The sequence below is a fragment of the Macaca thibetana genome, chromosome 11 (assembly GCF_024542745.1).
Source record: "Macaca thibetana thibetana isolate TM-01 chromosome 11, ASM2454274v1, whole genome shotgun sequence".
NCBI classification, from domain to species: domain Eukaryota; kingdom Metazoa; phylum Chordata; class Mammalia; order Primates; family Cercopithecidae; genus Macaca; species Macaca thibetana.
This window is the reverse complement of record NC_065588.1, coordinates 120,409,480-120,435,269: the sequence shown is the minus strand read 5'-3', so window position 1 is coordinate 120,435,269 and position 25,790 is coordinate 120,409,480. Positions and strand designations below refer to the sequence as shown.

General features: G+C 45.3%; 2 protein-coding genes across 8 annotated transcripts in view; one reads left to right on the top strand and one right to left on the bottom strand.

Annotated features, from left to right (window-relative positions):
- CCDC92 (coiled-coil domain containing 92) overlaps positions 1-25,790 on the top strand; it is a 299,056-nt gene that overhangs the window by 201,263 nt on the left and 72,003 nt on the right. The gene's annotated exons all lie outside the window — the stretch shown is intronic.
- Positions 21,871-25,790, bottom strand: part of ZNF664 (zinc finger protein 664) — a 40,122-nt gene continuing 36,202 nt past the window's right edge. For all 7 annotated transcript variants that reach the window (XM_050748148.1, XM_050748153.1, XM_050748154.1 and 4 more), the window contains one exon: positions 21,871-25,769. In XM_050748148.1, coding sequence (XP_050604105.1) covers positions 24,385-25,170 — 786 coding nt within the window. In that variant the 5' untranslated portion in view covers positions 25,171-25,769 and the 3' untranslated portion in view covers positions 21,871-24,384. The remainder of the gene's footprint in view (positions 25,770-25,790) is intronic.

Sequence of the window (25,790 nt, the reverse complement as noted above, 5' to 3'; positions counted from 1 at the left end):
TTTAAATTGCCAGATGAAAATTTTAAATCATACAAAGCACACAGGTGCCCCCTTGTGGCTGCGGACCGACAGTGCAGCATCACCAACAAAAATGGCCGAGAAAGAGGGAGGGATTCGGTTAATTAGTTTAATTAGTTTAGTTCTGAGATGTCCAGCCTGGAGTCTTTCTTCCCCGTAACAACGGGCAGGTGTACAACGAAACCATTCCAATCACAAGCCTAAGGTCTACCCAAGCAGCTCAGTAGCTGTTGTTACTCTGAGAACTTAGTTCCTTCGCATGCCTGGCAGGTAACCCGAGCTGTGGCTACAACAGGGGGTTTGACTGGGCCCCTCCGACTTAATTAAAGGAAACGTCAGAAGCACAACAATCGGCTGCAGGGTGGAAACCTTGGTTGCACCATGGTTAAAATAAACCAGCAGTAGGAGACGTTTGCGAGAGTCCACAAAAAAACCTGTGAAAATGTTCATAGCAGCTTTACTCATCATCGCCAAAAAGAAGATTCAGCCCAAATGTCCCTCAACAAGTGATGGATGAGTAAATGGTGGACCCACCATGTGACAGGCTACTGCATAGTAGTAAAAATCAGAGGCTATTGAGACACACACGACATGGGTACATAACAAAAGCATTATGCCGTGTAAAAGTAGCCTTACACAAGGGTACCATGCTATTTATACGAACTTCCAGAAGATGCAGTGATAGGAAAAAATCAAATCAGGAGTTGCATGGAGTGGGGGGCTTGACTGGGAAGGGACATGGGGAACCTTCTGGGGTGATGAAAATGTTTGGTATCTTCACAGCGGTTTGGGTTAGACAGATAACTATTTGCTCAATTCATTAAATATTATACTGAAAATTTGGGTCTTTTATTATATGTCAATTTTACCTCAAAAGGAAAAAGCCTAATAAATACTGGACTCTGGCAAATGATACTCATGCTGAAGTGTTTAGGGGGAAGGGTGCTGATATCTGCATCTCACTTTGAAATGCACTGAAAAGTTAAGATGGATTAATGGATGACTGGAAAGATGGATAGACAGACAGGTATACAAGAAAGCACACAGCCAAATGGTAATTCCACAACTAGGTGGTGGATAGATAGATGCTCACTGTAAGAGTGCTTCAATTCATCTGATGTTTGAAAATATTTTTATAAAATCTTGGATGAAAAGACATTGGGAATAACGGGATATCTGAATATCGACTGCGGGTAATTCAATACTGGGGATATCTGAATATTGACTGGATGATTCAGTGAATTGCGTTAATCTTTTATGTGTGATGATGATGGTGCCATGGTTAGTAGGAAGATGTCCCTATTTTTAGAGACACATTTTAAAGTATTTAGAGGTGTTATAAGATCTGAAATATGCTTCAAAATACTCCAGGGGGCAGAAAATGAAGCTAATATTGCAAAGTGTTGTGGTGAACTTAGGGGTGTCAGTTACACCATTTGCTCTCCCTGTTCATGAGAAGGAGGACGTGCTCTCCCAAGGAGCCTGGACTGCAACATTTGGAGTTCTATTTCTTCTCTCTTGTCCAGCTGCCTGCTGACATTTTTCCTTTTAAAATTTACATCCAGTCAACAATTTGCTAGCCTGATAATGAGCATGAAGACAGAAGAGAAATCCAAAGAGAATGAGACAAGAAAATAAAAGAACAAAATTAACCGGTCAGAGTGATGAAAGGCTTAGAAAAAGGCTGGGTAACCGGGAAGGAGGGAGCGTGTGAGTCCTCGTGTCCCAGGACGTCTTCATGACGTGCCCCTCCGACCCTTCCTGCCTTGCTCGCTGGCTTCACCAGGTATCTCTCCAAAGTCAAGTCCTCAATGGTGCACATCACACCCTATCAGCCAGCAGGGTCCCAGGTCCTCCTTCCCACCTCTCCTCTCCAATCGGCCTTCTCCAGCTCTGTGGTCACATCACATCTGAGAGTCTGTCAGTTCAACTGTTGCAGTCTCCCATACTGTGGGGAGTAAGTCTGGTGTAAGCCCCTTCCAACCTATCCCATACTCTCCTGCCCAAGATATTTCCTGATTATTTTTCTCCCCAATGCCTCTATTGTGGAGATTTAATTTTAAGTGCTCTAGCATGGAGCCCCTGGCAAGGGAGAGAAAAAGGCTTTAGCGTCTTCCCAGGCCCAGTTTAGAATCCCAGATCCATCACTTACTTAAATGGGGAATTTGGACCAATCAGTGAACCTTGTGTTCCGCAATTTCCTCCTCTGGAAAATGGGCGTGTCAGTTGGGATTGAAAGTTACAATAGCATAGCGCCACCTGCTCCTGGAATGCACAAATGTGCGTTTCTTGATTTTGCTTGCCCACAGCTCGGCATTTGAGACTCCTCCCTAACCCTCTAACCATATTGCTCAGACACTTCAAATTCCAGCAACACCGAGGTACTTACAGTTCCCCAGACGCAGGCTATGACTTCATGCTTCAGTTCTTCATGTAAGTTAAGAGTTTTCAAAGTGGGGTCCCTAGAACAACAGAGTCAGCATCCCCTGGGAACTCGTTAAAAAAAAAATTCCCAAGCCTTACCCTAGACCCAGTGAATCAGAAACTGGGGGACAGGGCCCAGAGATCTGTGTTTTCATGATCCCTCCAGGTGGTTCTGATGCAGGCTTAATGTTGAGAACCACTGGTATATATTCTCTTCTCTTCTTAAAATGTGCTTTCTCACTGAACCTGTCAAGTGAACTCCTACACATCCCTCAAAGCCCTTCTGTAGAAAGCCTTTCCCGGTTCCCGTGACCCTAGATAGGGTGATTCATGCTCACCTCTGAACTAATGCTATAGTTTGATTACACTTCTCTGGTTGCTTTTATGACCCTGTGCTATTACAATCTGTTTGGAAGTCTTTCTCTCCTACTAGGCTAAACCTAGGTAGCAAGGAATACGTCATTATTCTTTGTATTTTCAGCCACTAGCAAGGTGGTCCTCACTTCTTCAGGGCTTAATCCCCAAAGTAAAATTACTGGGTCCTCTAGTAGTCTGAGGCACCTGGCTTTTTAGTTAGCTTTGTCCTCTCACTTTTGCAAGTCTCTGGACACTCTGTCCACTTCCTGTGCTTGAATGGGGCTGCATGTCCCCGTCCTTTGAATTGCTGTGACCATTACGATGGTAAGTATGTTAAGACAAGATGTCAACCTCTAAAATATAAAGATGGTTTATATTCCACACATCGATGCCTTGAGGGGAAGGAGAGAAGGCAGAGGAGAAGGAATTTTTCTAACCACTGAGGGCTCAAAACTTCCCGTCTCTAGACTAAAACCTGCTCTCCTAAGCTGCTGTGCCATATCGCCATCTTTTAAGTCTCCTTGTGTTCTTAGCAGAGCTTTCCTCCATCAGATCATAGTCACTGATGAACTCCACAGGAAAAAGAGGACAGAAGATCGTGTGCACCTGCTCACCCACATGCTTGGGATTTTTAGAGCCAAAAAGAACCACGTTATCAATAGGCTGCCTTCTCAGAGGTGGTTCTTGGAATGTTTCACCAAGCAGTTGTTTAGAGTTTTTAAAACACTCCCATTTGTCGTGTGATTGATACACAGCGGCCTGAGCCCTCCGAAGGGAATCTGGTTTTCGGTCCACAGCACGAATGAAGTAATGGTTTCTAATTTGATGTCTCCACTAGACTATCAACTTCCTTTTTTGTTTTCCCAAAGAAATTGCCTGAGGAAATTACATCATGCTTTTATTTTGTATATCACATTACCTCTTACAAAAGCAAAGTCTCATTAGCATTATTATATCTTTTTTTTTTTTATTTTGCAAGTGAGTGATCATTAAAGAACTAGCCTTGCTATATAGTTCATAGAATTTACAAAGAATTTAAATAGATGAAACAGAGTAAATGTGTTTGGGTCATCGGGTTCAACATTTAAATTAGATAAGAAAGGCTGGGGCTGAGCACACTAGCTCACACCTTTAATCGCAACATGTTTGGGAGGCCAAGGTGGGAGGATTGCTTGAGGCCAGGAGTTGGAGACCAGCCTGGGCAACACAGTGAGACCCTGTCTCTACAAAAAATACAAAAATTAGTGAGATGTAGTGGTGTATGCCTGAGGTCCCAGCTCCTCAGGAGGCTGAGGCAGGACAATCACTTGATCCCTGGAGTTCGAAGTTACAGTCAGCTATGATTGCACCACTGCACCACAGCCTGGACAACAGAGCAAGACCCTATCCCTTAAAAAATTAGCTAACTAAATACAAATTTTTACAAAGGCATAAAGAGAGAAGGGGTTGAAACTGAAGACCACAGAGTCCTATGACTCCCAGAGTGGTTGCTTTTACAGCATTGTGGTGAGCCAGAAAAATGTTTTATGGACAAATTAAAAAACTGTCTTTTAAAAGTAATTCAGAGAACAACGTGGAGGGTGGCAGTTTTTGTCCTCCCTTAAAAAAAAAAAAAAGTTAAGGAAAAAGTTTAGAAAGTTGTATGTGGCTGGGGGTAGATAATTAAAGAATCCAAGGCATAGCCCCCAACGCCACCTCTTTTGACCACTAGAGGGGGCACATCCCTTCATTCCCAGCCGGCTCCCTGCATCGTTTCCCGAAGCTGTACCTGAAGTCACCCAGGGCTTAATTTTCAGCCTGTGTTCATGCCGCATAGACGTGTCACGTCTTTATAATGCTCAATGTCTCTTATTTCTCTTTGTACAATGACTTTGGCGTTTAACTCTTCCATGCTAATCAAATGTACCTGGAGGGTTTGGTTTTGTGTTTTTTAAAATAGACCAACCCTAATAAAGGCAATAGCAACACTAGTCCCACGAAAATGGGAACAACAGAGCAAATCCTTCTTCAATCTTAGACTTGTTTTATTTTGTAAAAGAAAAACAAACACCTCTCACTATGTTGTGCTCTTTAAAAATACCCACAATAGGTTAGGCGCAGTGGCTCATGCCTGTAATCCCAGCACTTTGGGAGGCCGAGGCGGGTGGATCACCAGGTCAGAAGATGGAGACCATCCTAGCTAACATGGTGAAAACCCATCTCTACTAAAAATACAAAAAATTAGCTGCGCATGGTGCGGGTGCCTGTTGTCCTAGCTACTCGGGAGGCTGAGGCAGGAGAATGGTGTGAACCCAGGAGGCGGAGCTTGCAGTGAGCCAAGATCGCACCACTGCACTCCAGCCTGGACAACAGAGCAAGACTCCGTCTCAAAAAAAAAAAAAAAAAGCCCACAATAGCAAAGACTTGGAATCAACCCAAATGCCCCTCAAAGATAGACTGGATAAAGAAAATATAGTACGTATACACCATGGAATACTATGCAGCCATAAAATGGAACAAGCTCATGTCCCTTACAGGGACATGGATGGAGCTAGAAGCCATTGTCCTCAGCAAACTAACACAGGAACAGAAAACCAAACACTGCATGTTCTCACTTATAAGTGGGAGTTGAGCAATAAGAACATATGGACACAGGGAGGGGAACAGCACACACCGGGGCCTGTTGGTGGGGACGGGGGCAGGGAGAGCATCAGAAAGAATAGCTAATGCATGCTGTGCTTAATAGCTAGGAGGCAGTTTGACAGGTGCGGCTAATCACCATGGCACACGTTTACCTGTGTAACAAACCTGCACATCCTGCACAGGTACCCTGGAACTTAAAAAAATACCCCCAAATAAATGATACAAAGAACATAAGCTCTTGAGTATAACGCTCAACTACCCCTGAGTGAATCAGCAACTTCTATTCTGCACAAAGGAAAACAAAAATGAACCCCAGGTTGGCTTTTTTCCATTCAATTATTGGTTCTTTCTCAACCACTTATGTAACTTGAATTTGCTTAATATAAACTCACTTAATTATATGATTCAAAACTAAATCATGAAGCCAAATAAAGTATAATTAATTCCAAAGCCACGTATCTATTTTATTATTCCCTGTGCATGGGGTTATCCAAGTCATCGCATCTACCATCCCTCTGCATGTTAAAATTGTATATTAAAACTGTGTCAATATTCAGAGGCAATTATCAGAGGGATCAGAGAACTTGGAGGCGCTTGTAAACTGCTCTGTGTGTTTTCTCTGAGAGTGTCAGAGAAAGAAGAGAGATCCCGGCTGATGCCCAAGTGCTGAAGAAAACTACAAGTCATTTGACTGCCAGGTCCCTGATGACACAGGCCTCTGAGGCTGCAGGAATTCCCTGCATGGAGCCTGGGAGGCTGACAACAATTGATATTTCCCAGGCATCTTGCAGCCTGAGGATCTCAGGGATCTTGATTAGGACTTTGTTGGGACAGACACATGCTGGAAAGAGATGAGTCACATGCTTTCCTGTCGCTCTGCCTCGGGGAGGTCAAATGACTTGGCCAGTATGAAGCCAGAGCACTGGGGAATTGGAGGAAGACCCCAAAATGCTGACTCTCCTACCCGCACTTTTTGTGACATGAGATCAGCTAGTTAACGCCTAAGATTCTGTAATCTAAGATGAGATCGTATGAGCTTTGCTGTCTTTTTTTTTTTTCTTTCCTCAAAATTACTGTTTGATACGTATCATTTTTACTTACTCACAGGCACAGAAATTTCCCCGGGGCTTGTCTAGTTTGATATCTTTGCTCACTAAATCTGTGAAGGTGGATGGTCAGTCCGCACTGCCCTTGAACCTGGAGGAGAGGGGTCTCTGTTCTGGGCCCCGTGCTTTAGAGGGCCCCACTCAGGGCCTCTCCAGGGTCAAGGGAATGTGCCAAACTGGAACGTTGCTTCTGTATCAGGTTCCACATTTCCCAGCGCTGGAGGTTCCTTTTGAAACAGCGCAGGGCTTCCTTCAGGGCCTGTATAAGCCCATTCTTCAGGTGCAGCCTCCTAAGAGCAGGCCGCTGGTGCCCACGGGCCTGCAAAGGGGCAGCTATGGGGTGGTGTGGAGAGACGGCCAGAGCTCGAATCATGGACTGGGTGTCCACACGTGTGGACTCCAGGAGGACTCAGGCGGGGCAGGAAGGGATGTGGGGCAAAAAGGGACATAGGCAGGTGGTAGTCATGCCAGCCCCTCCTGCCCACCACAACCCAGGGGGAGTTCAGGAGTCCCAGCATCCCAAAGGCCAAAGCTTGGCCTTCCAGGTGGTTCTGAAGAGTTTGTTGTCAGAACCGCTTTATCTTGATTTGCTTTGCTAACGTGATTTATAACTTTTTTAAAAAAGAGACAGGGTCTCACTCTGTCACCTAGGCTAGAGTGTGGTGGCACAATCATAGCTCACTGCAGCCTTGAACCCCTGGGCTCAAGAGATCCTCCTGCCTCAGCCTCCCAAGTAGCTGGGATTACAGGTGTGTGCCACCATGCTCGGCTAATTTTTAAATTTTTTTGTAGAGATGGGGTCTTACATGTTCCCCAGTCTGGTCTCCAACTCCTGGCTTCAAGTGATCTTCCTGCCTTGGCCTCCCAAGATGCTGAGATGACAGGCATGAGCCACCATGACTGGCTTGACTTATAACTTTTAAAGGTGGGTCTCCATTTGTACTCTTGCCTGGGCCCCCAACGCGTCAAGGGCAGGCCAGTGACACATTAATGTGAAGTCATTATTTGCACGTCTCTGCGGGGTCTTTTCCAAGATACGACCTGCAGATGAATGCACACACAGGAAATGTATAAACAATAATAAACGAAAGAATAATTAAAAATACTATTTCTCCCTGGTAACCTGCTTCCAACAAATTCCAAAGAAACTGTTACATAGAGGCTGAGCGTGGTGGCTCACGCCTATAATCCCAGCACTTTGGGAGGCTGAGGCAGACGGATCACTTGAGGCAGGGGTTCGAGACCAGCCTGAATATCGTGAAACCCTATCTCTATTAATAATACAAAAATTAGCCGGGTATAGTGGCGCACACCTGTGGTCCCAGCTAGTTGGGGGAGGCTGAGGCAGGAGAATGACTTGAACCGAGGAGGCAGAGGCTGCAGTGAGCCGAGATCATGCTACTGCACTCCAGCCTGGGTAACAGAGTGAGACTCATCTCAAAAAAAGACAGGAAACTGTTACCCAGAGGCAGAAGGAGCAGATGGAATTTGGCCACGCTGGGTGTTACTGGTTTCAACTAAATTCTACCAAATCCCGAGGCAAACTTCCAGCAAAGCAAGGTGACTGGCGAGCTGGCAGGGTCGTCTGTAAAGAAATGCTGATGCTCTCAAATGTGTACAGACACCAGGGTGCCAGCTGGGAGGGCTCCAGGAAGCCGGCTAACAAGGGCACGCCTCTTTCCCTCTGTTCATCTGATTGTCAAGAACTCACCGGTGCGCAGAAGAGTTGGCGACCCTCACAAGCCCCAGGCCCGCAACTGTAGCTTGTGAGTATTTGCTTTCCGAGAAAGGGAACTAAAAGATGCTTTTTCCCCCTCCTGCTTTTGCTCGGCCCTGGCTCCCTGCAAAATCTACCCGAACAGGTCTGGAGTCACCAGGGACCACCTCCCAGTGCCTTCAAACACGGGGCTCTCGGGCAGCACTCTGGGATCTCAGCGCTTTGCCTGCTGGCAAATGAACACCACACAGCTGCCAACCCACTGCCACCACCACGCTTCCAGCTACAACCACGTCTGCCAGACCCTGCTCCCTCTGCCAGGTGTAGGCTCAGCTGTTGTCACCTTCACTGGGACAGCCAGCTCTGACGGGCAGTGCCAGCCTTTCTGCAAGATCACAACACTTGGGACCACTGCCACTTCCTGGGGGTAGTAATAATAACAGCTAAGATCTACTGAGCCCTTGCTCCGTGCCAGGCACCAGCTGAGGACTTTACTTGCTTAAGCTCACTTCAGCCTCACAGCCGTCTGGAGATAAATACTGTCATTTGTCAGTACAACACTTTACAGATAAGGAAACTGAGGCTCAGAGAGGTAAAGACACTGCTCAAGGTCACACAGCTAGACGTGGTGAAGGGACTTTGAGTCTGGGCTCCTGGCCACCACACTCTGCATCCAACCCTGCAGCACCTTGGGTGCTGCCACGCCCTCGGGCTCAGCTGCTGCTCCCAGTTGCCACCCCCAAGTCTGCCTGGCTCCCCTGGAGTCCCTGGCTCTGCCACACTGTGAGGCTTGGCTGCCTCTGGTGGAGCAGCGTCACTTAGGCCACGTCGATGCCAGCCTCCCAGAGGAGCGCGTCTTCTTGACACTTCTATCTCTGTGACAGCGGAAGACTTATGACTGTGTGATGTCCTTGTCTTCTTCTCCCTCAGACCCCAGCCACTGCTATCCTGCATGCCCAGGCCCTTGTGGAGAGAGAGAAAGAGACAGACACAGAGAGACAGAGAAAGACAGAGAGACAGACAAAGACAGACAGACAGGGACCCAGACAGACAAGGAGAGACAGGGAGATAAAAGAGGCAGAGACAGAGAGACAGATGAACTGAGAGACAATACAAAAACAGAGTGACAGAGACAGGTGGATGGAGGTAAGAGATGGAGAGACAGGTAGATGGAGGTAAGAGATGGAGAGACAGGTGGATGGAGGTAACAGATGGAGAGGCAGCCACAGACCCACAAGGCAGCAGGGAGGCCCCGACGACAGCTGCAGTCCTGCAAGCAGGAGGCGGCGGTGGCTCATAAGAGGGTTTTAGCTCAGATGAGAGAAGGGAACAGACACAGGGTGTATTCTGAGGACAGAATTGACAGGGCTTGCTGACGGATGTGAAGGGAAAAGGGAAATAAAGGTGGCTGCTTGGTGTGGGGCCTGGACACTCACTGCAGGGAGGCACCATTCACTGCAACTGATAAGCAGTCACGGCCGGTTTTGTGTGTCAACTTGGCTTGGCATGGTTTCCAGATATTCGGTCAAACACCCGCCTAGATGTTGCTGTGGTATTTTTGAGATGTGATGAACACTGAAGTCAGTAGCCCCTGAAAGACCCGCCAGGCTATGGGTGGGTCTCATCTAATCAGGTGAAGGCCTTGGGAGAAAAAGACTGAGGTTCCCCAGGAAGAGGGGGTTCTGCCTTCAGACAGCCTTCAGGCAGGCGCTGCAACATCCACTCTTCCCTGGGGCTCAGCTGCCAGCCTGCCCTGCAGATTTTAGACTTGCCAGCCTCCACAATTGCATGACTCAGTTCCTTAAAATAACGTCCTGTCTATAAAGAGAGAGACTATGTATGTGTGTATATATATATATATCACGGATGACACACACATCCAGGACTCTCCTTTGAGATCCACAGTTGCAGATTCTGCCGATTTGAATGTCTTCTTGGACGTTGGGAAGCAACTCAACTCAAAGTCGTTCAAACCTGGTCCTCTCCTGATGCTTCCTCCTTTAAAAAGTGGCACGATTCACCATCCCGTGGCACGAGCCAGACACTGGGAATCTTCCTGGAAGAGACCCTCCTGCTTACTCCTTGTGGGGGGCAGAATCATGGTCCCCAAGTGTCCATGCCCCAATCCCCAGAACGTGGGAATGTTACCAACATGGCAAAAGGGGCCCTGCAGATGTGATGAAGGACCTTGAGAAGGGAGATGGTCCTGGATCATCTGGGTGGCCCCCATGTCATCACAAGGCTCCTCCTAAGAGGGAGGCAGGTGGCTTAGAGTCAGAAGAGGAGACGTGGCTGCAGAAGCAGAAGTCAGAGTGATGGGGCCAAGGGACAAACAAACGTGGGTGCCTCTAGAAGCTGGAAAAGACAAAGAAGGAGATTCTCTCTGAAAGCGGCTGGAGGGTACACAGTCCCAACACCTTGGACCTACTCCAAACTTCCGACCCCCAGTACTAGTAGAGAATACATTTGCTTTAAGCCTCCAAATGTGTGGTGATTTGGGACAGTGATGATAGGAGACATGCACCCCAAATCCAATCCAGCAAGTTCCACGGATTGATCCTCCCAAATCTCCCTCCCACAGATCTGCCTCTGCCCATCTCTGCCACTGCCTGCCCCCAGGGCCGGCCTCCTCACTTCTCAGCTACTATGCGGCCCTTTCCTTGGTTCATTACCTCTGTGCCTTCCCTTCCACCTCCAAAAAGTGGAGACCCCTCTCCACTTGGCAGCACTGCCCCCAGTTAACTGGAACCACTTGGCGGGGAATTGGGGGCTCCCACTGTCCTTGGATGAGACTGAAACCCTAACCAAGGCCCTGAAGGGCCATCCCCTCCCTGCTTCTCCAAGCTCCCTTCCCCCACACTCTGCCTCCTTCCCCGCCCTGTCTCGAGGTCCTTCTTTCTGTCTGGCAAGCCCCTCCAACCCAGGCCTCTGCCCGTGCCACTCCCCAGCAAGCGCCTCCCCTTCCTCTCCACCTCATTGGCACCTCTGACCCTTCACTGCTGCCTTCCCTTTGTCAAGGAGGCTTGCTCTGCTCTGTACGAGGGTTAAATCCTGTGGGGATCCCACAATGCATACGTACTTCAAAACATCACCTTGTACATAAATATATACAATTTTTGTCAATCAAAATAAATAAGAAGAAAAATAGGGACTGAATATGGCTTTTAGCACAGCCACGGAGCTAAAATGTTTAGAAAGCCAGAGCTGCCCGTAAGCATATCACACCCACAGTGGGCTCCCCCACCACTGTGACAACATGACAAAAGGGGCCCTGCAGATGAGAGGGGCCTCCACCCTGCAGAGTGTGACCTCCACGCAGGCAAGGCCGTGTTTGTTCTCGTCCGTGCAGCCCTTGCGGGGTGCTGGTGCACAGCAGATGGGTGACCGTGTGTGGGGTAAATCAGTAAATCCAGATGAGCTCGGAGCGTGAGCAGCTCCTCTCCAACCCACGTCCATCTGCGCAGCCATGGGGAAGGTGGTCCTGTAGCTTCCTCTCAGGGTTGCCTCCTCTTCCCCCTCTGAATTATTCCAAAACAACTTGGAAAATTCCAGAAAACGGGTTCCCTGGAGTCTCGCAGGTGGTCTCATGGGTCCACCGCTGTCTCCGCTCCATTGTCACTGGGGGAGCGCTGCTGACAAGGGGTTCCACCTTGTGCAGCTCAGTGACCTAAGTTGATCTAGTTTCCTCTGTGGTCCCGAGGGAGGAGGACCACACGGCCTGGGGCCCCTGGCTTGGTGCCCTGGCCACGCAGCCACTCCTCAAGGCCCAGATACCCAGGACCTGACTCATTCTTGTGAACCTGGAACCTTCTTCCCTTCTGTCTCTCCTGGGAGCATATCTTCAGGGGCGTGCAGCTTCTCTCTTTACTGCAGGAACGAGAAAGGCCTCTCTACATCCACATCCCAGCCCAAGAGGGGTCTCCACCCAGCCCACACTGTCCTGCACCACCCCTTTCCGGAATACTAGCGTCCTTTGCCAGCCTCCCTGAGGGCAGAGCTGCCAGACTTAGCCAATAAAAACAGGACAGCCAGTTAAATGTATATTTCAGATTCACAAGAAATATTTTTCAATGTATCTAAAATTCAAATTTAACTAGGCATTCTGCATTTTATCTGGCAACCCCAGCTAAGGGTGACTCCTTGGGCCTAGGGACACGAGGCCCTCTCGCTTCCTGCAGGGCCTAGCAGTGCCACACCCAGCTAAGGATAACCAGGGAGCCTGGCCTCCAGCTGTCTTGAAGAGGAAGAAAGGAAAAACCACATGTTAACTCTTCAGCCATGCATCCTGTTATTTACATCTATGTAGTCAGGAGGTAAAAACAGGTTAAACTTCACTAGCAGGCCTCCGAGTCTTTCCCAGGTTCTGTCATGGTTGAGAACCACGTTGCAATGTGTGTGGTTATCAGCGTGGGTCACAGTGGGTGCAGCCAAAGATGGTATGAAGAAGAAAGGGCCATTGCTAGATTGTTCTCTATATGACATGGCAGGAATTGGGGGTTTTAGAGTAAGCAGGCAGGTTAGGAAGGAGAGAGGAGGTCAGGAATGGGGAAGGAAGCCGAGTGTGGTGGCTCACGCCTGTAATCCCAGCACTTTGGGAGGCCGAGGCAGGAGACTGGCTGGAGGCTGGGAGTTCGAAATCAGACTGAGCAAGAAAGCAAGACCTCCCCCGCTACCTCCATCTCTACAGAAAATTTAAAAATTAGCTGGGTGTGGTGGCACGTGCCTATAGTCCCAGCTACTCGGGAGGCTAAGGCGGGAGGATTACTTGAACCCAGAGGCTGAGACTGTAGTGAGCTATGACAGCACCACTGCACTCCAACCTGGGTGACAGAGCAAGATCCTGTCGCCACCCTCCCCAAAAAAGGTAAAGAGAGGTCCAACAGCATCGTGGGAGGTTATGGCCTGGTGTGAGGGCAGCTGTGGGACTCCTCAGGGACAGGAATGGCCAGAGACTGCAAGAACAGAAGTTCTATCATTCAACATGCAGTTGCTGCACACAGATGGAACCCTCCTGTTGCTATAAACCATCAATAAAGGACACCCCCCAACACACAGCCTGAGTCTGCAGTGTCTATGGAGTAAGGGCAGCAAAGTCTATTCCAGTGGTGACTCTAAGAAATGGAAACACCCTGTCCCCTCCTCCAAAATAAGGTGTTCCCATCCCTGAGGAATTAAGGTTTGTACTTATTTTACTTAAATTATAAAAATACAAACATAGTTTTTTTTCTGTTTGTTTTTGTTTTTGTATTTTCAACTGGCAATAGTATAACTCATTCAACAATTAGTATATATTGGCCAGGCACGGTGGCTCACGTCTATAATCCCAGCCAAGGAATTTGGGAGGCCAAGGTGGATGGATCACCTGAGGTCAGGAGTTTGAGACCAGTCTGGCCAACATGGTGAAACCCCGTCCCTACTAAAAACACAAAAGTTAGCCAGGTGTGATGGCACACACCTGTAATCCCAGCTACTCAAGAGGCTGAGGCAGGAGAATGGCTTGAACCTGGGAGGCAGAGGTTGCAGTGAGCCAAGATCATGCCATTGCACTCCAGCCTGGGTGACAAGAGCGAAACTCCATCTCAAAAAAATAAAATAAAATAAATTAGTATATATCACAAAAAAGGATAATGCGTTGAGTGTCCTTATTAAGAGAAGGAATGAACATTCAGTCAAAAAAAATTTATCCTGTGTTGTTTACAAAATACATAGCTAAGACAAAATACAATCAAGTTTAAAGGGAAAGGATCAAACATTTCAGAATAGATGGGGGAAATCTGGGGAAAAAAGTAATAAAGGGCATGGCTGTGTAAATATTAAAGAATAAAAACCCAGTAATTGGCCAGGTGCAGTGGCTCACGCCTGTAATCCCAGCACTTTGGGACGCCGAGGTGGGCAGATCACGAGGTCAGATTGAGACCATCCTGGCTAACATGGTGAAACCCATTTTTTGTACTAAAAATACAAAAAATTAGCCAGGCATGGGGGTGTGCGCCTGTAGTCCCAGCTACTCGGGAGGCTGAGGCAGGAGAATGGTTTGAACTCAGGAGGCGGAGCTTGCAGTGAGCCAAGATTGCGCCACTGCACTCCAGCTTGGGCAATAGAGCAAGACTCTGTCTCAAGAAAACAAAAACAAAACAAAACAAAAAAACCCCAGTAATTAAAAGTTGGGATTTGGCTGGAACAGAAATAGATCCAAATAAGAATCTTACTTGCAATATAGTTGGCATTTCAAATCCGTGGAGAAAAGATTTAGTAAGTAGTCACAGAGTAGTAACTGACTAAGCAGCCAGGGAAATTTAAAAAATTTGAGTCTACCATATTCCTTACAGAAAAAAACAAAAAGATTGCGGATGGATCAAAGATGTAAATGTAAAAAACAAAAGCCTAAAAGTAGTAGAAGAAAATACAAGGGAACTTCCATCAACAGAGGCCTAGTGACATATACTGAGGCCTTCCATATGGCAGGAAGTAATGGAGCCATCAAAAGAAAATGCAAACATTGGTGGCTAACAGTCACTAGGAGCACTGCTCACTGAAAATTAATGACATTGCAACAGCACATGCACAGAATGCAATCATGTCCTCGGGAAACAGCAAGATGTGCGTGCACACCTCCGTTAGCATATACAGGAACCATCTCAGGAAAGCCACACTGGAAAGTGGCTGCTCTGGAGCAGGGAATCTGGGAATCAAGAATGAGAGTCAGGCTAGACTCTTCTCTGAATTTTCTGATGTGTGCATGTCATACTTTTCCCCAAATACAAAATTACAAAAAGATAATTTTAAGAGATAAACATATCTGAGTCAAACACAACAAAATTGAGTGAAGGTAGGGATATCAATGTAGAACTCAAGCAAACACCATTGAACAGGATGAACCTGGTATTTTACACACATAAAAAGCCCAACTGAGGCCGGGCACGGTGGCTCACGCCTATAATCCCAGCATTTTGGGAGGCCGAGGCAGATGAATCACAAGGTCATGAGTTCGAGACCAGCCTAGCCAATATGGTGAAACCACATCTCTACTAAAAACACAAAAAATTAGCCGGGCATGGTGGCGGGTGCCTGTAGTTCCAGCTACTTGGGAGGCTGAGGCAGGAGAATGGTTTGAACCCAGGAGGCAGAGCTTGCAGTGAGCCGAGATTGCACCACTGCACTCCAGCTTGGGCTACAGTGCGAGACTCCATCTCAAAACAAACAAACAAAAAAAAGCCTAACTGAAACAAAATCATGCATATTTATAAAATGAACAGCACAGAATTAGAAATACAGAGAAAATTAAACCAGAAGCATATGGAAGAGAGTTCCCTCAAACACTTCCAAGATCAAGTAGGAAAATAGTAAATGCAATACAAAGAATCTGAATAATACAATGAAGTTTAATGGTATCCATCTATTTACAATCTTTAACGCATAAAAAAGTCTCATTTATTTGTTTAAACGGAATCAAATCCCGCCCAAGTCTGCTCTCACAGAATGGGCTTCCTGGGTGGTACCAAGACTGACTCGGAGAGGTGCCTCTGTCCTGCCCTGTGCTGGTGGTGCTGAGCAGCCTGTGTGGAAGCCAGTGTCATTTACACAGATGCTAGTAGCCAGCCAGGAGGGCCCTCCTTCCTCCAGGTCAGGCTTGCATGTGGCTATTTGTTCCCAAGGGCACAGCACTGGGTCCTCAGCAGCCAGGACCCATCCTGGCTCTCCCACTTCTGAAGTATCTCATATAAGGGGCTCAGTCCCCAGCATTCATGGAGCCTACCTCTCTTCCCAATCTCAGTAAACCCTTCTTTGCACTTTGTCTAGAAGCACCAGCCTCCCTCCTTTCCTTCTCTGGAAACTTCCAGGCGGTTGGCACAAGTGACTTAGACCAGAGATGGGGAAATTTTTTTGGTCAAAAGTCAGAGAAAGAATATTTTAGGCTTTGGGGGCCATTCAATCTCTGTTGCAACTCTGCTACTCTGCTGTTGCAGCATCAAAGCAGCCGCAGACAAGCCAGGAATGGATCAACGTGGTTGTATTCCCATAAAACTTTATTTATGGACACAACGTGGATTTCATTAAGTTTTCGTATTCAGAAAATATCAATGTGTTAAAAACCATTTAGAAACACACACATTTTTAGCTTGGGGGCTGTACAAAAACAGGAGATGAGCTAGATTTGGCTCTTGGGCCATAGTTTGCTGACCCCTGAACTAGATAATTGAAAATAAAGCCTACTGGAATTAATTCATGGGATTCTAGCAACTAAAAAAAAAAGTTTTAGAAAAAGGATAACAAGCTAAATTAAGGAAGGGAAGAGGATATGATTAGTGATAATAAAAGAAAGTAATAAATAAGACAGGAAAATACCCCAGCAGAAGTGATCAACAAAGCCAATGTCTGGTTCTTTGGGAGAGTGGAACTAAAGAGGGTGGCAAGTTCAATAAAGAAAAAAATGGAAAATATAAACATACGATGGGAGGTGTAAAAAAAGATTTTATCAAAATGCCAATGAGATTTAAGAATTTAGAGTTATATACATCTCTAAAATAGATCTGAAGGTCCCCAAAAAAGGTAGGTTTTTTCCTAGATAACTATAAATTATCAAAAAAAAAAAAGGGGGGGAAGATCTAAATTGAACTATTAGTTTTGAAAAGAGTAAAAATACTGTCAAAGCTTCTAAGCTGCACCCTCACAGATCTGAGTCATTTTGGATGAGTTCTATCACTTTCAAGGATCAGATGGTTGATTTGAGATGTTACCTTAGTTTATACTCCAGGCAAGTGAAGTGGGACACAGATTTTATTATTTTTTCTTTTATGAATACCGCCCACATAGTCCAGGGGCACAGATATTAATCTGTGCTATTTAATTTATTCCAGAATAAGGAGGATAGAAAGCTTTTAAATCCCTGATTAAATGAATTCATAACTAAGGAATCTCTCTGAAGGTTACACACGCACAAATTTTCAAAAATCCACCAAATGACCATAAAAGGTGTTATCCTAGTATTTCAAAATGACTCAGTACATTAACAAGTGAAAGGAACAGGAGCATATGATGATCTTGATGAAGGCTCAAAAGTCATTTGGTAAAATTTTAAAATCCTGCAGTATTTTTTCCAGCTTGTTTGACTGCTTAGTTTCACATTCCTTATCTCATAAATGAATTGAAGGCTATGAAAGTTTTTCATTTCAGACCCATCCACAAGATGTGCCCCACAGTGCCATCTCTGCCACTCATCTCCACTACACTTGATTTCCTCTTTATTTGTAACCTGGGATGAAACGGACAGGACTTTTGGCTCTTTCTCAGTGACTTAAATTTTTATTACATTATAGTCGGAGAATATGACCTGTGGGATTTCTACATTTTGGAATCTGGTGAGATTTTCTTTCTGGCACAAAGCATGGTTAATTTCCATGACCATTCCAAGAGGATCTGCTGCACAAAGTTCACACACAGTGGACACATCAAGTTTGGTAATAGTGCTAGTTAAATAGCCAGATCCTTCTTTGTCTAGTTGATTTTCAAATTCTGATGGATGAGGGTTAACATATCTTCTTGTGACTGGGAATTACTTAATTTCTTACCATGTTCTATCTTTCAAAGCTATGTTGTGAGCCAATGAAAGTATTTATCTATTTATCTTGACAAATTATTCGTTTCATAAACTGACAATACTACCACCAGTTGCTTTCTTTTAGTATTTCCTGATCTTTTTCCACCCCTTCACTCTCAGCCTTTTGGGTCACCCCTTTATTTTAGGTGGGCTCCCATAACCATCATATACACGTTTGTGATGACATTCACAAATCAACTTGAAAATGTCTGTAAGTGGCCGGGCGCGGTGGCTCAAGCCTGTAATCCCAGCACTTTGGGAGGCCGAGGCGGGTGGATCACGAGGTCAGGAGATCGAGACTAGCCTGGCTAACATGGTGAAACCCCGTCTCTACTAAAAATACAAAAAACTAGCCGGGCGTGGTGGCGGGCGCCTGTAGTCTCAGCTACTTGGGAGGCTGAGGCGGGAGAATGGCGTGAACCCGGGAGGCGGAGCTTGCAGTGAGCCGAGATCACGCCACTGCACTCCAGCCTGGGAGACACAGCGAGACTCCGTCTCAAAAAAAAAAAAAAAAAAAAAAAAAAAAAGAAAATGTCTGTAAGTAGCAGAATTTAACCAGTTCACATTTACTATGATTAACAATATGCTTCAACTTACTCCCACCATCTTATCCTTTCCTGTTTTTTTATTTCTTCTCCTGATGTTTACTGGATCAAGTGAGGCAAGCAAAACACAGAGGATTCAGTTCTTTCCAGATACTGCCTGTTTCAACTATAACAACGTGACAACAGCTCCAGGAAGTAGGGCTTGCTGCTCTACCACACTCTCCCGTCATCCTCCACAGACTGTAGAAACAGGACTTACCCTTGAGGCTAAGTCCCTGTGGGTCTTGACCTTATCTCAGAAAGGGAAGCGGGGGGTGCACAGGGATTGAAGAATACCAGGGGTGAAAAAAAAAGAAGACATTTTGGGGACAGATAGGATGAAGACTAAAGAGGACTAACTTAAACAGTCAGAGATGCCAGGCAAGTGAGGTAGGACATAGAAATTAGACATGAGAGAACACAGCACCGAGCAATATGAATAGGTTTATTTGAGAACCTAAATACAACCCACAGCAGTACTGGGGCCCTCACCCATTTTACATCGAGAACTGCCTCCTCTGTAACCAAGACAGACTCAGTTGAGATCTAGTGTTTTCCATTCAGATAGTCAATTCCTTCCATGTCCAGCCAGTCCCCTCTGAATACCCAGCTGCCCTCACCTATACTCTTTTAATACACCGTTCGCAGAACTGTTCTCTTAAGCATATGACACTGAAACTGCCACACAGCCTACCCACTGGGCCCAGCGTAATGACACACTCACACGTATCCTATTTTATGCCAACGTCCTTTTCCCTCTTTCTTCACAACACAGTGCTGTGTTCTTTTTCCCTCCGTTTATTATACCCATCGTTTCCTATCCATTCCACTGACTGGAACTCTTAGGCACCACTTTTGCCTCCTAAGATCCCCGCACGAGTAACCATATGCCAGCCAGTGTTCTTTATCTCTTAAAGTCACAAACATAAGCCTCCTTTCCTAGAAAAATGCATACACCTACACGTACACAAAATTCTGCACATAACTTAAGAAGGTTCTAGACCGCCCCAAAAGCCATCTGCAGGTCCTAGGTTTTAAAATTCTGTAAACAAAACACCCCCACCATAATTCATGATGCAGAGAAGACCTGGATCAGGGCCAGCAAAGAATTAAGAAGGGGAGGGAAAGTTGGTCTCTCAGTGAAGCCATATTTAGATGCAGCATTTAGGAAGGCAGAGAGTCTATAAAATGCATACATCCACCTAAAAATACACAACATCTATATGTGCTACTTTACTCTAGAAATGTAGTTTATTTACATATGCCTAAATCTGAACAATAAAATCGCTTTGGTGTAAGTGTCATTTTCCACTGATATTTATGCCAAGTTCTTACTGGCATAAACAAACACACGGCCTTGGGATCTCTGGATTTGTTCAGGTATTTTGTAATACGTTAAATGAGAATGGTAAAAAAGTAATTCTTAAGTTTCAACTTACTTACGGTTATAGTTATTCTACTTCATGTACATTGAGAGTGGAAATAAAGATATCCCAGGCCTCCCTGCCCCTTAGGGGTTTGGGTAAACTTGACTCAAAACTCCATTAATTCCATGGCTTGTAGAATCTTTTAGCTACCCTGAAGATTTCTGCATATTCTGCATATTCCTTGGCGCTTGTTCTCATGGGCACCCTCTTCTGGATCCTACATTTATGTGTGGTACTTATGTGTTGCCTCATTTCACCCTGGATACAGCACTCAGCCCTTCCACCAGTTTCCATATGAAATCTACCATGCCAAACACCCCTAACCTTAGGGAAAGACTTGTGGTCACAAAGTTTTCCTACATAAGAGCTCAGAACTCCAGACCATCCTACTCCACTAGTTCCCTGGTACCCTCTCCCACTCCCACTCCAAGTCTACCCTTTGTTTTCTTACCTCCGACTACCGCGGGAGATTCAAGTTCTCTCTCTTATGGTGTGGAGCAATTCAGCCCTCTCCAGGTCCTACCCCAGTGTTAGATGCCCAAACCCACCACAGTGCTCAGCAAAACAAAAAGGATTCCAAGTAACATGACCTTTCTTCCTTAATAGGCAACTGGGAATAGGAATTCGTTATATCACTAAATGCTAGGCACTTTACATGTTTATTTACGTCTCCCAATGTTTCCATGAATTAGGTATTTTCAAAACCATTTTAGAGATGAGAAACTTGAGGTTTAGAAAAATTAAGAAAATGAATATGGTCAGAGCAAGTGCTGTATCATCTTCATTTTTCCTCTTTTCCTCTCTAATCTATAGATCTTTACTCAGCTTTGTTATTTATATATGGCTCTTGCCTGTAGTAGTATCCACCTTTCTCATCTTTTCCTAGTACCACTGAGTATGTTTTCCATCTGCTTCTGATATTTGCTTTCCATTCACCTAGTTTTTCAAATTTCTGAGAATATCAGTACATTCTACAAAGACTGATAAATAATTCAAAAATCTTAAGAACAGAGCTAAGAGCTGGAAGGTCCCTTGGAAGGCATCATGTCCATGCTCACACAACACAAATCCCTCTTCAATTTCTGAGATGGCCTGATGAACCAAGTCCACGTTCTCATGTAGTAGACTATCTGAAATGTTGGGCTCTGATGCAAAGAGTTCTTCCTATCTGAGAGAGGCAATCTGCCGTTTATTCAGGTTTCCAAGTTAGAAACCGTGCAGTCATTCTGGACTTATCTTGGCTCACACCCTAAATCCTAGCAGGCACCAAGAGTGACTCCATCACAGATGACCTACCCCTGCTCCCACCCCCAACCCCCATCAGAAGGTCTAGTTTGGGTTGCTCCCACCCCAGTGATGGAACCGCAATGCAGACTTGTCTCTCAAAGCTAGTAGATGCCACAGCCAGTCAGACTGCTGACTGCCGCACAGAACTTGCGCCCCCTCCGCTTCAGCTGACAGCACTTCATGCCTTCCTGGGCGTGGGCTGCAGTCAGCAGGGGCCAGAGCAGGGCTTGGAGGAACTGCCTAGGGGCACCAGGAAGATCACAGAAAGCACCAAAATGGGTCACCCAAGGAAAAGGAGTTAGTTGCCAACATTTTAAGATTAAATTGTGTATGAAAATCGAGGTTGGTGTTTCCTTAGAAGCGCTGTGCGCCTGTATTCCACCGTGAACACAGAGCCGCAGCCAAGCTGAGGCAATCCTCTCAGTGGACTGTGCTCTCTCCAGTTGGATTATTCCTGACCTGAGTCATTTATTACCTGCGTGGCTGTGACCTCTGACCAGGGTGTCCTCACACCTTGGCGTACCTGAGAAAGGCCCATTCTAGGCTTGTTGTCCAGATGTGAGTATCAACAGCACCCGCTCCCTTAGCTCTCAAGTACTTAGTTTGGACAATAAATTACATGGTCACCCTGGGCTTAATGTGCAAGCCAATTCCCCACCACACACCCATACCCATACCCATACCCCACACACGACCACTGAATTCACACAACTACATGTCAAGCACAGAACCCTGTTATAAAGCGATTTTATTAAATTGATTTGGACATACTGTAGGTCAAATAATATTTTCTGAAGATAACAATTATGGACTTTAAAGCTCGACACAAAATTAGTAGCTTCAAAAGGGTTAGTCATATTCCCCAGCAACAGCATGATAAAATAATTCAACTATGTAGAAATATAGAACTCTAGGACTAGCTGGAAAGTCGGAAATCATTTAGCCTAATGTTCTCATTTTGAGAGAAAACTAGACTCAAAGATTAAGCGATTTGCCCAAGCTCACATACCTAATAGTAATAAAGCTAGAAATCAAACCAATTTTTCCTAAAACTAAAATTCTATCAATGATATTTCAACTGGCTCTCTATCAACTAAAAGTCTAGGCTTTTCTCTAATGCTCCACACTATCGTGACATGAAGGAGTGATAAGACACTACAGTAAATCGTACTTGTGGAATTCAGGCCTGGAAGGGGCTTTAGCAAATAACTAAGCCAGCCCTCTCTTTGTAAAAAGGAGGAAAAGTATGTGAAGTGACTTACCAAAGGCTTGTTAGCAGAGATGTCTGGATTAAAATCCAGATACTGACAAATTTACCCCCAAATCCCATCTCTAGTTTCGTGGCCCACCCACTAAATCATGTGCTCCTTTTAAATCTCCTTTATGCACTGAGGTTTTAGTTATACAAAAACCCCTTCCAGTCAAACAGAAAAAATTAATTCAAATATGGAGAGAAAAATCAAACTTTCAGTATTTTCGTGACTATTTTGAGTAGTTCACTTTCCAACCTCTTAGACAGTTGACAGACACCACTAACCTGATCACCTATTTCAGAGCTTCAAAGATCCTTAATTTCCCCAAAGACTTCCTGAGCAAAAGGACTACATGTGGGAAATCAATGAAAACAGGAATGAGAAGAGAAACAAAGTGAAAAATTTGTTGCTTTTTGTTCCTGTCATTGGGGACTTTTGGTCTTCTAAACATTCCTTGAGTTCCTCCACATGAGTTTTTAATATCAATCTAGCAAAAATTAAAACAAACAAAAAAAGGCCTATGAAAGTCAGTATACTGAGCACCTCATCATCTCTCCCCCTCCCCACCGCTCGCGAATGCCAGTGCTGGCCTGTTCCTTAAACGCACCGGCTCATCCCCCACAGCAGCCTGTGCGCTCTGCCAGCGACTGCTGCTTCTCCTCCGGCCTGAGCTCAACGCCCCACCGCGGAAAGGCCTCCCTGACCGCTAGCTAATGTCACCCCACCCCCACCCCACCCCACCACTAAATCATCACCCTAGTTTATTTTCTTCATAGCACTTAATCACTATCTCAAACTACATTATTTATTTGTTTACTTATCATCTGTCTCCTCCACCAGAAGTAAACTCCACAAGAATAGGGACCTTGTCTGTCTCATCAGTGGTATTCCCAGCACCTAGCACAGTGCCTGGCATATAGGAGGTGTTCAATACATATTTGTTGAAGAAAAGAATGATGGATTAATAAAGACGTTCATGCCTAAAAAAGAACTTATACACACTAATCAATAAAGGGGTATCGAGAACTCCTATGCATTATTGCCCAAGATTACAGAAATAGAGATGAAACATTAGTGACTCCTCCTACCATCCACTTCTCGTACGGTCTCCCTAGCTAGGAAGGAGCTCCATCTGTTACCAAAGGAGCCCAGAGGGCAATTCTGGATGAAGAAAAGCTCTCACTTTGCTTGCTTCTTCCTCCCTGCTATTTACATTCAGCTATTTCCAAAAAAATTCAAGTGAAAAATATGTGATGCAGCCACTAGAAAATAAGTCTGACTAACAGAGACAGTGATGAGCAGAATCCACACAAATAAAAAAGGTTCAAGGACATATATGTCTGCCAATGACTCTTCTGACAGGCCAAGTGAATGGGTATTGAGTCACCTAAAATCTAAAATGAAAGTTAATGCCATCTAGGAAGGGATGGATATTTATGGGGATTTTGAGGACATATAGGTAGAGTGGGTTCAGAAATAATAGGATATATGGAAAGATACGTAGGGGCTAAATCAAGTAACCTCAGAAATACCAGAACGTGATCTTAGTGGGAGCTGTCCGTTTTCCAATGCAATGCCAGTATGCTCGAATCAAGAGGAAGGAAGGGCATGAACTCCTCAAGGGGGAGTATCTGGGATAGCTTTTAAGCAAAGCATAGATAGAAGGTGACTCAGGAGGTCAGGCAATGATTGTGGCTTTTTGTGTAGTCTTTCAACTATGGAGGCATCGTGCTGGAATCCCAGGAAGCGACATCTGTGACTGGGACCCGAGAGCCATCCTGCTGGGCGGACGCTCAGAGATCCACATTCAAAGTCAAGCTGTGGAACATACTTGGCATGAACCAACAAATCAATCTCACATGCGCCTCCTCAGAAACAATGTTCTGCTAGGGATTGCTGTAAATATTTCTTGGGTCAATGTAGGTATATACAGGGTTTCCTTCCTAGTGGCACTTACGGGTTTTAAGATTTTAAACTCTTAGCAAAACATTTTATATAACTGATATTTTGAGATGGTTTCTCTCCTTTGTGTGGACTCTCTGGTGGATGCAGAGGCTCGTACTCTGACTGAAGGCCTTTCCACACTCATCACATTTAAAAGGTTTCTCTCCTGTGTGAACTCTCTGGTGGATGCACAGGCTCGAACTCTGACTGAAGGCCTTCCCACATCCACAACATCTATAGGGTTTCTCTCCAGTGTGGACTCTCTGGTGGATGCAGAGGCTCGAACTCTGACTGAAGGCCTTCCCACACTCATAACATTTATAGGGTTTCTCTCCTGTGTGGACTCTTTGATGCATGCAGAGGCTGGAGGTGTGCCTGAAGGCCTTCCCACACTCTTCACATTTAAAGGGCTTCTCTCCGGTGTGGACTCTCTGATGCATGCAAAGGTTTGAACTATTACTAAAGCCCCTTCCACACTCACTACAGACATAAGGTTTCTCACCTGTATGAACTCTCATATGAATTTGAAGATGGGAGCTCCAATTGAAGGCTTTGCCACACTCATAACATTTATAGGGCTTCTCCACTGTGTGGATTTTCTTATGTCTATTAAGTTTTGTTGTAGTGCTAAAATCCTTACCACAATCATCACATTTATAGACCTTCTCTCCTGTATGGTCTCTCCAATGAATATGAAGTTCTGATATATGAAAGAAACCCTTATCACACTTGTCACATTTATGGGGCTTCTCAGCTGTGTGAATTTTCTGATGCATAAAAAGATCTGCTCTCTCAGAGAAAAATTCCCTACACATGGGGCACTTGTAGATCATTTTTCCTATTTGGTATCGTGATTTGGAGGAGAAAATTTCCTTACAATTACTACAGTTACAAGACTGTTATTTCATAGAGTCTCTTATTTGGCCATTTTGGCAGTCTATCTCAGGCTTGCTCTATTAGGTAAGTTTAAGATCAGCCTAAGCTTTTCCCTGCCTGTCTTTCTATGGAAGGTTTCTTCCTGCATAGTGTTCCTCACTCAGTATTATTATTGATTATAAAGTGACATTGACTTCCACGTGTATTCTGTAACTCATTAACATAGAACTTTGTTTTAGATCCTGAGTTGTCAACATTCCAAAGGGCTCTCAAGGTGCAAACCTTTTTGTTTTTGAGCCCCTAGAATCTTCCTCTTGTAGAGTAATGTTGTACTTCTCACTTCTAGAAAAAGGACTGTACAGTATATCCCCTGTATCGAAGGATGAGATACTGCTGGCTGGTCTCGAGCCCCTGCAGTCGCCCCTTGAAGAGTCAGTTTGGCATTCTGCCTCCTGCACATCAGACACGAAAGCCTCTCCAGCAAGCAGGCTCCTCAGGGTCCAGGTATGGCAAGCCTTGCTTTGGGGAATTCCCTACATGGGTATCATGCCATCTCCTGTAATAGAAACGTAAATAA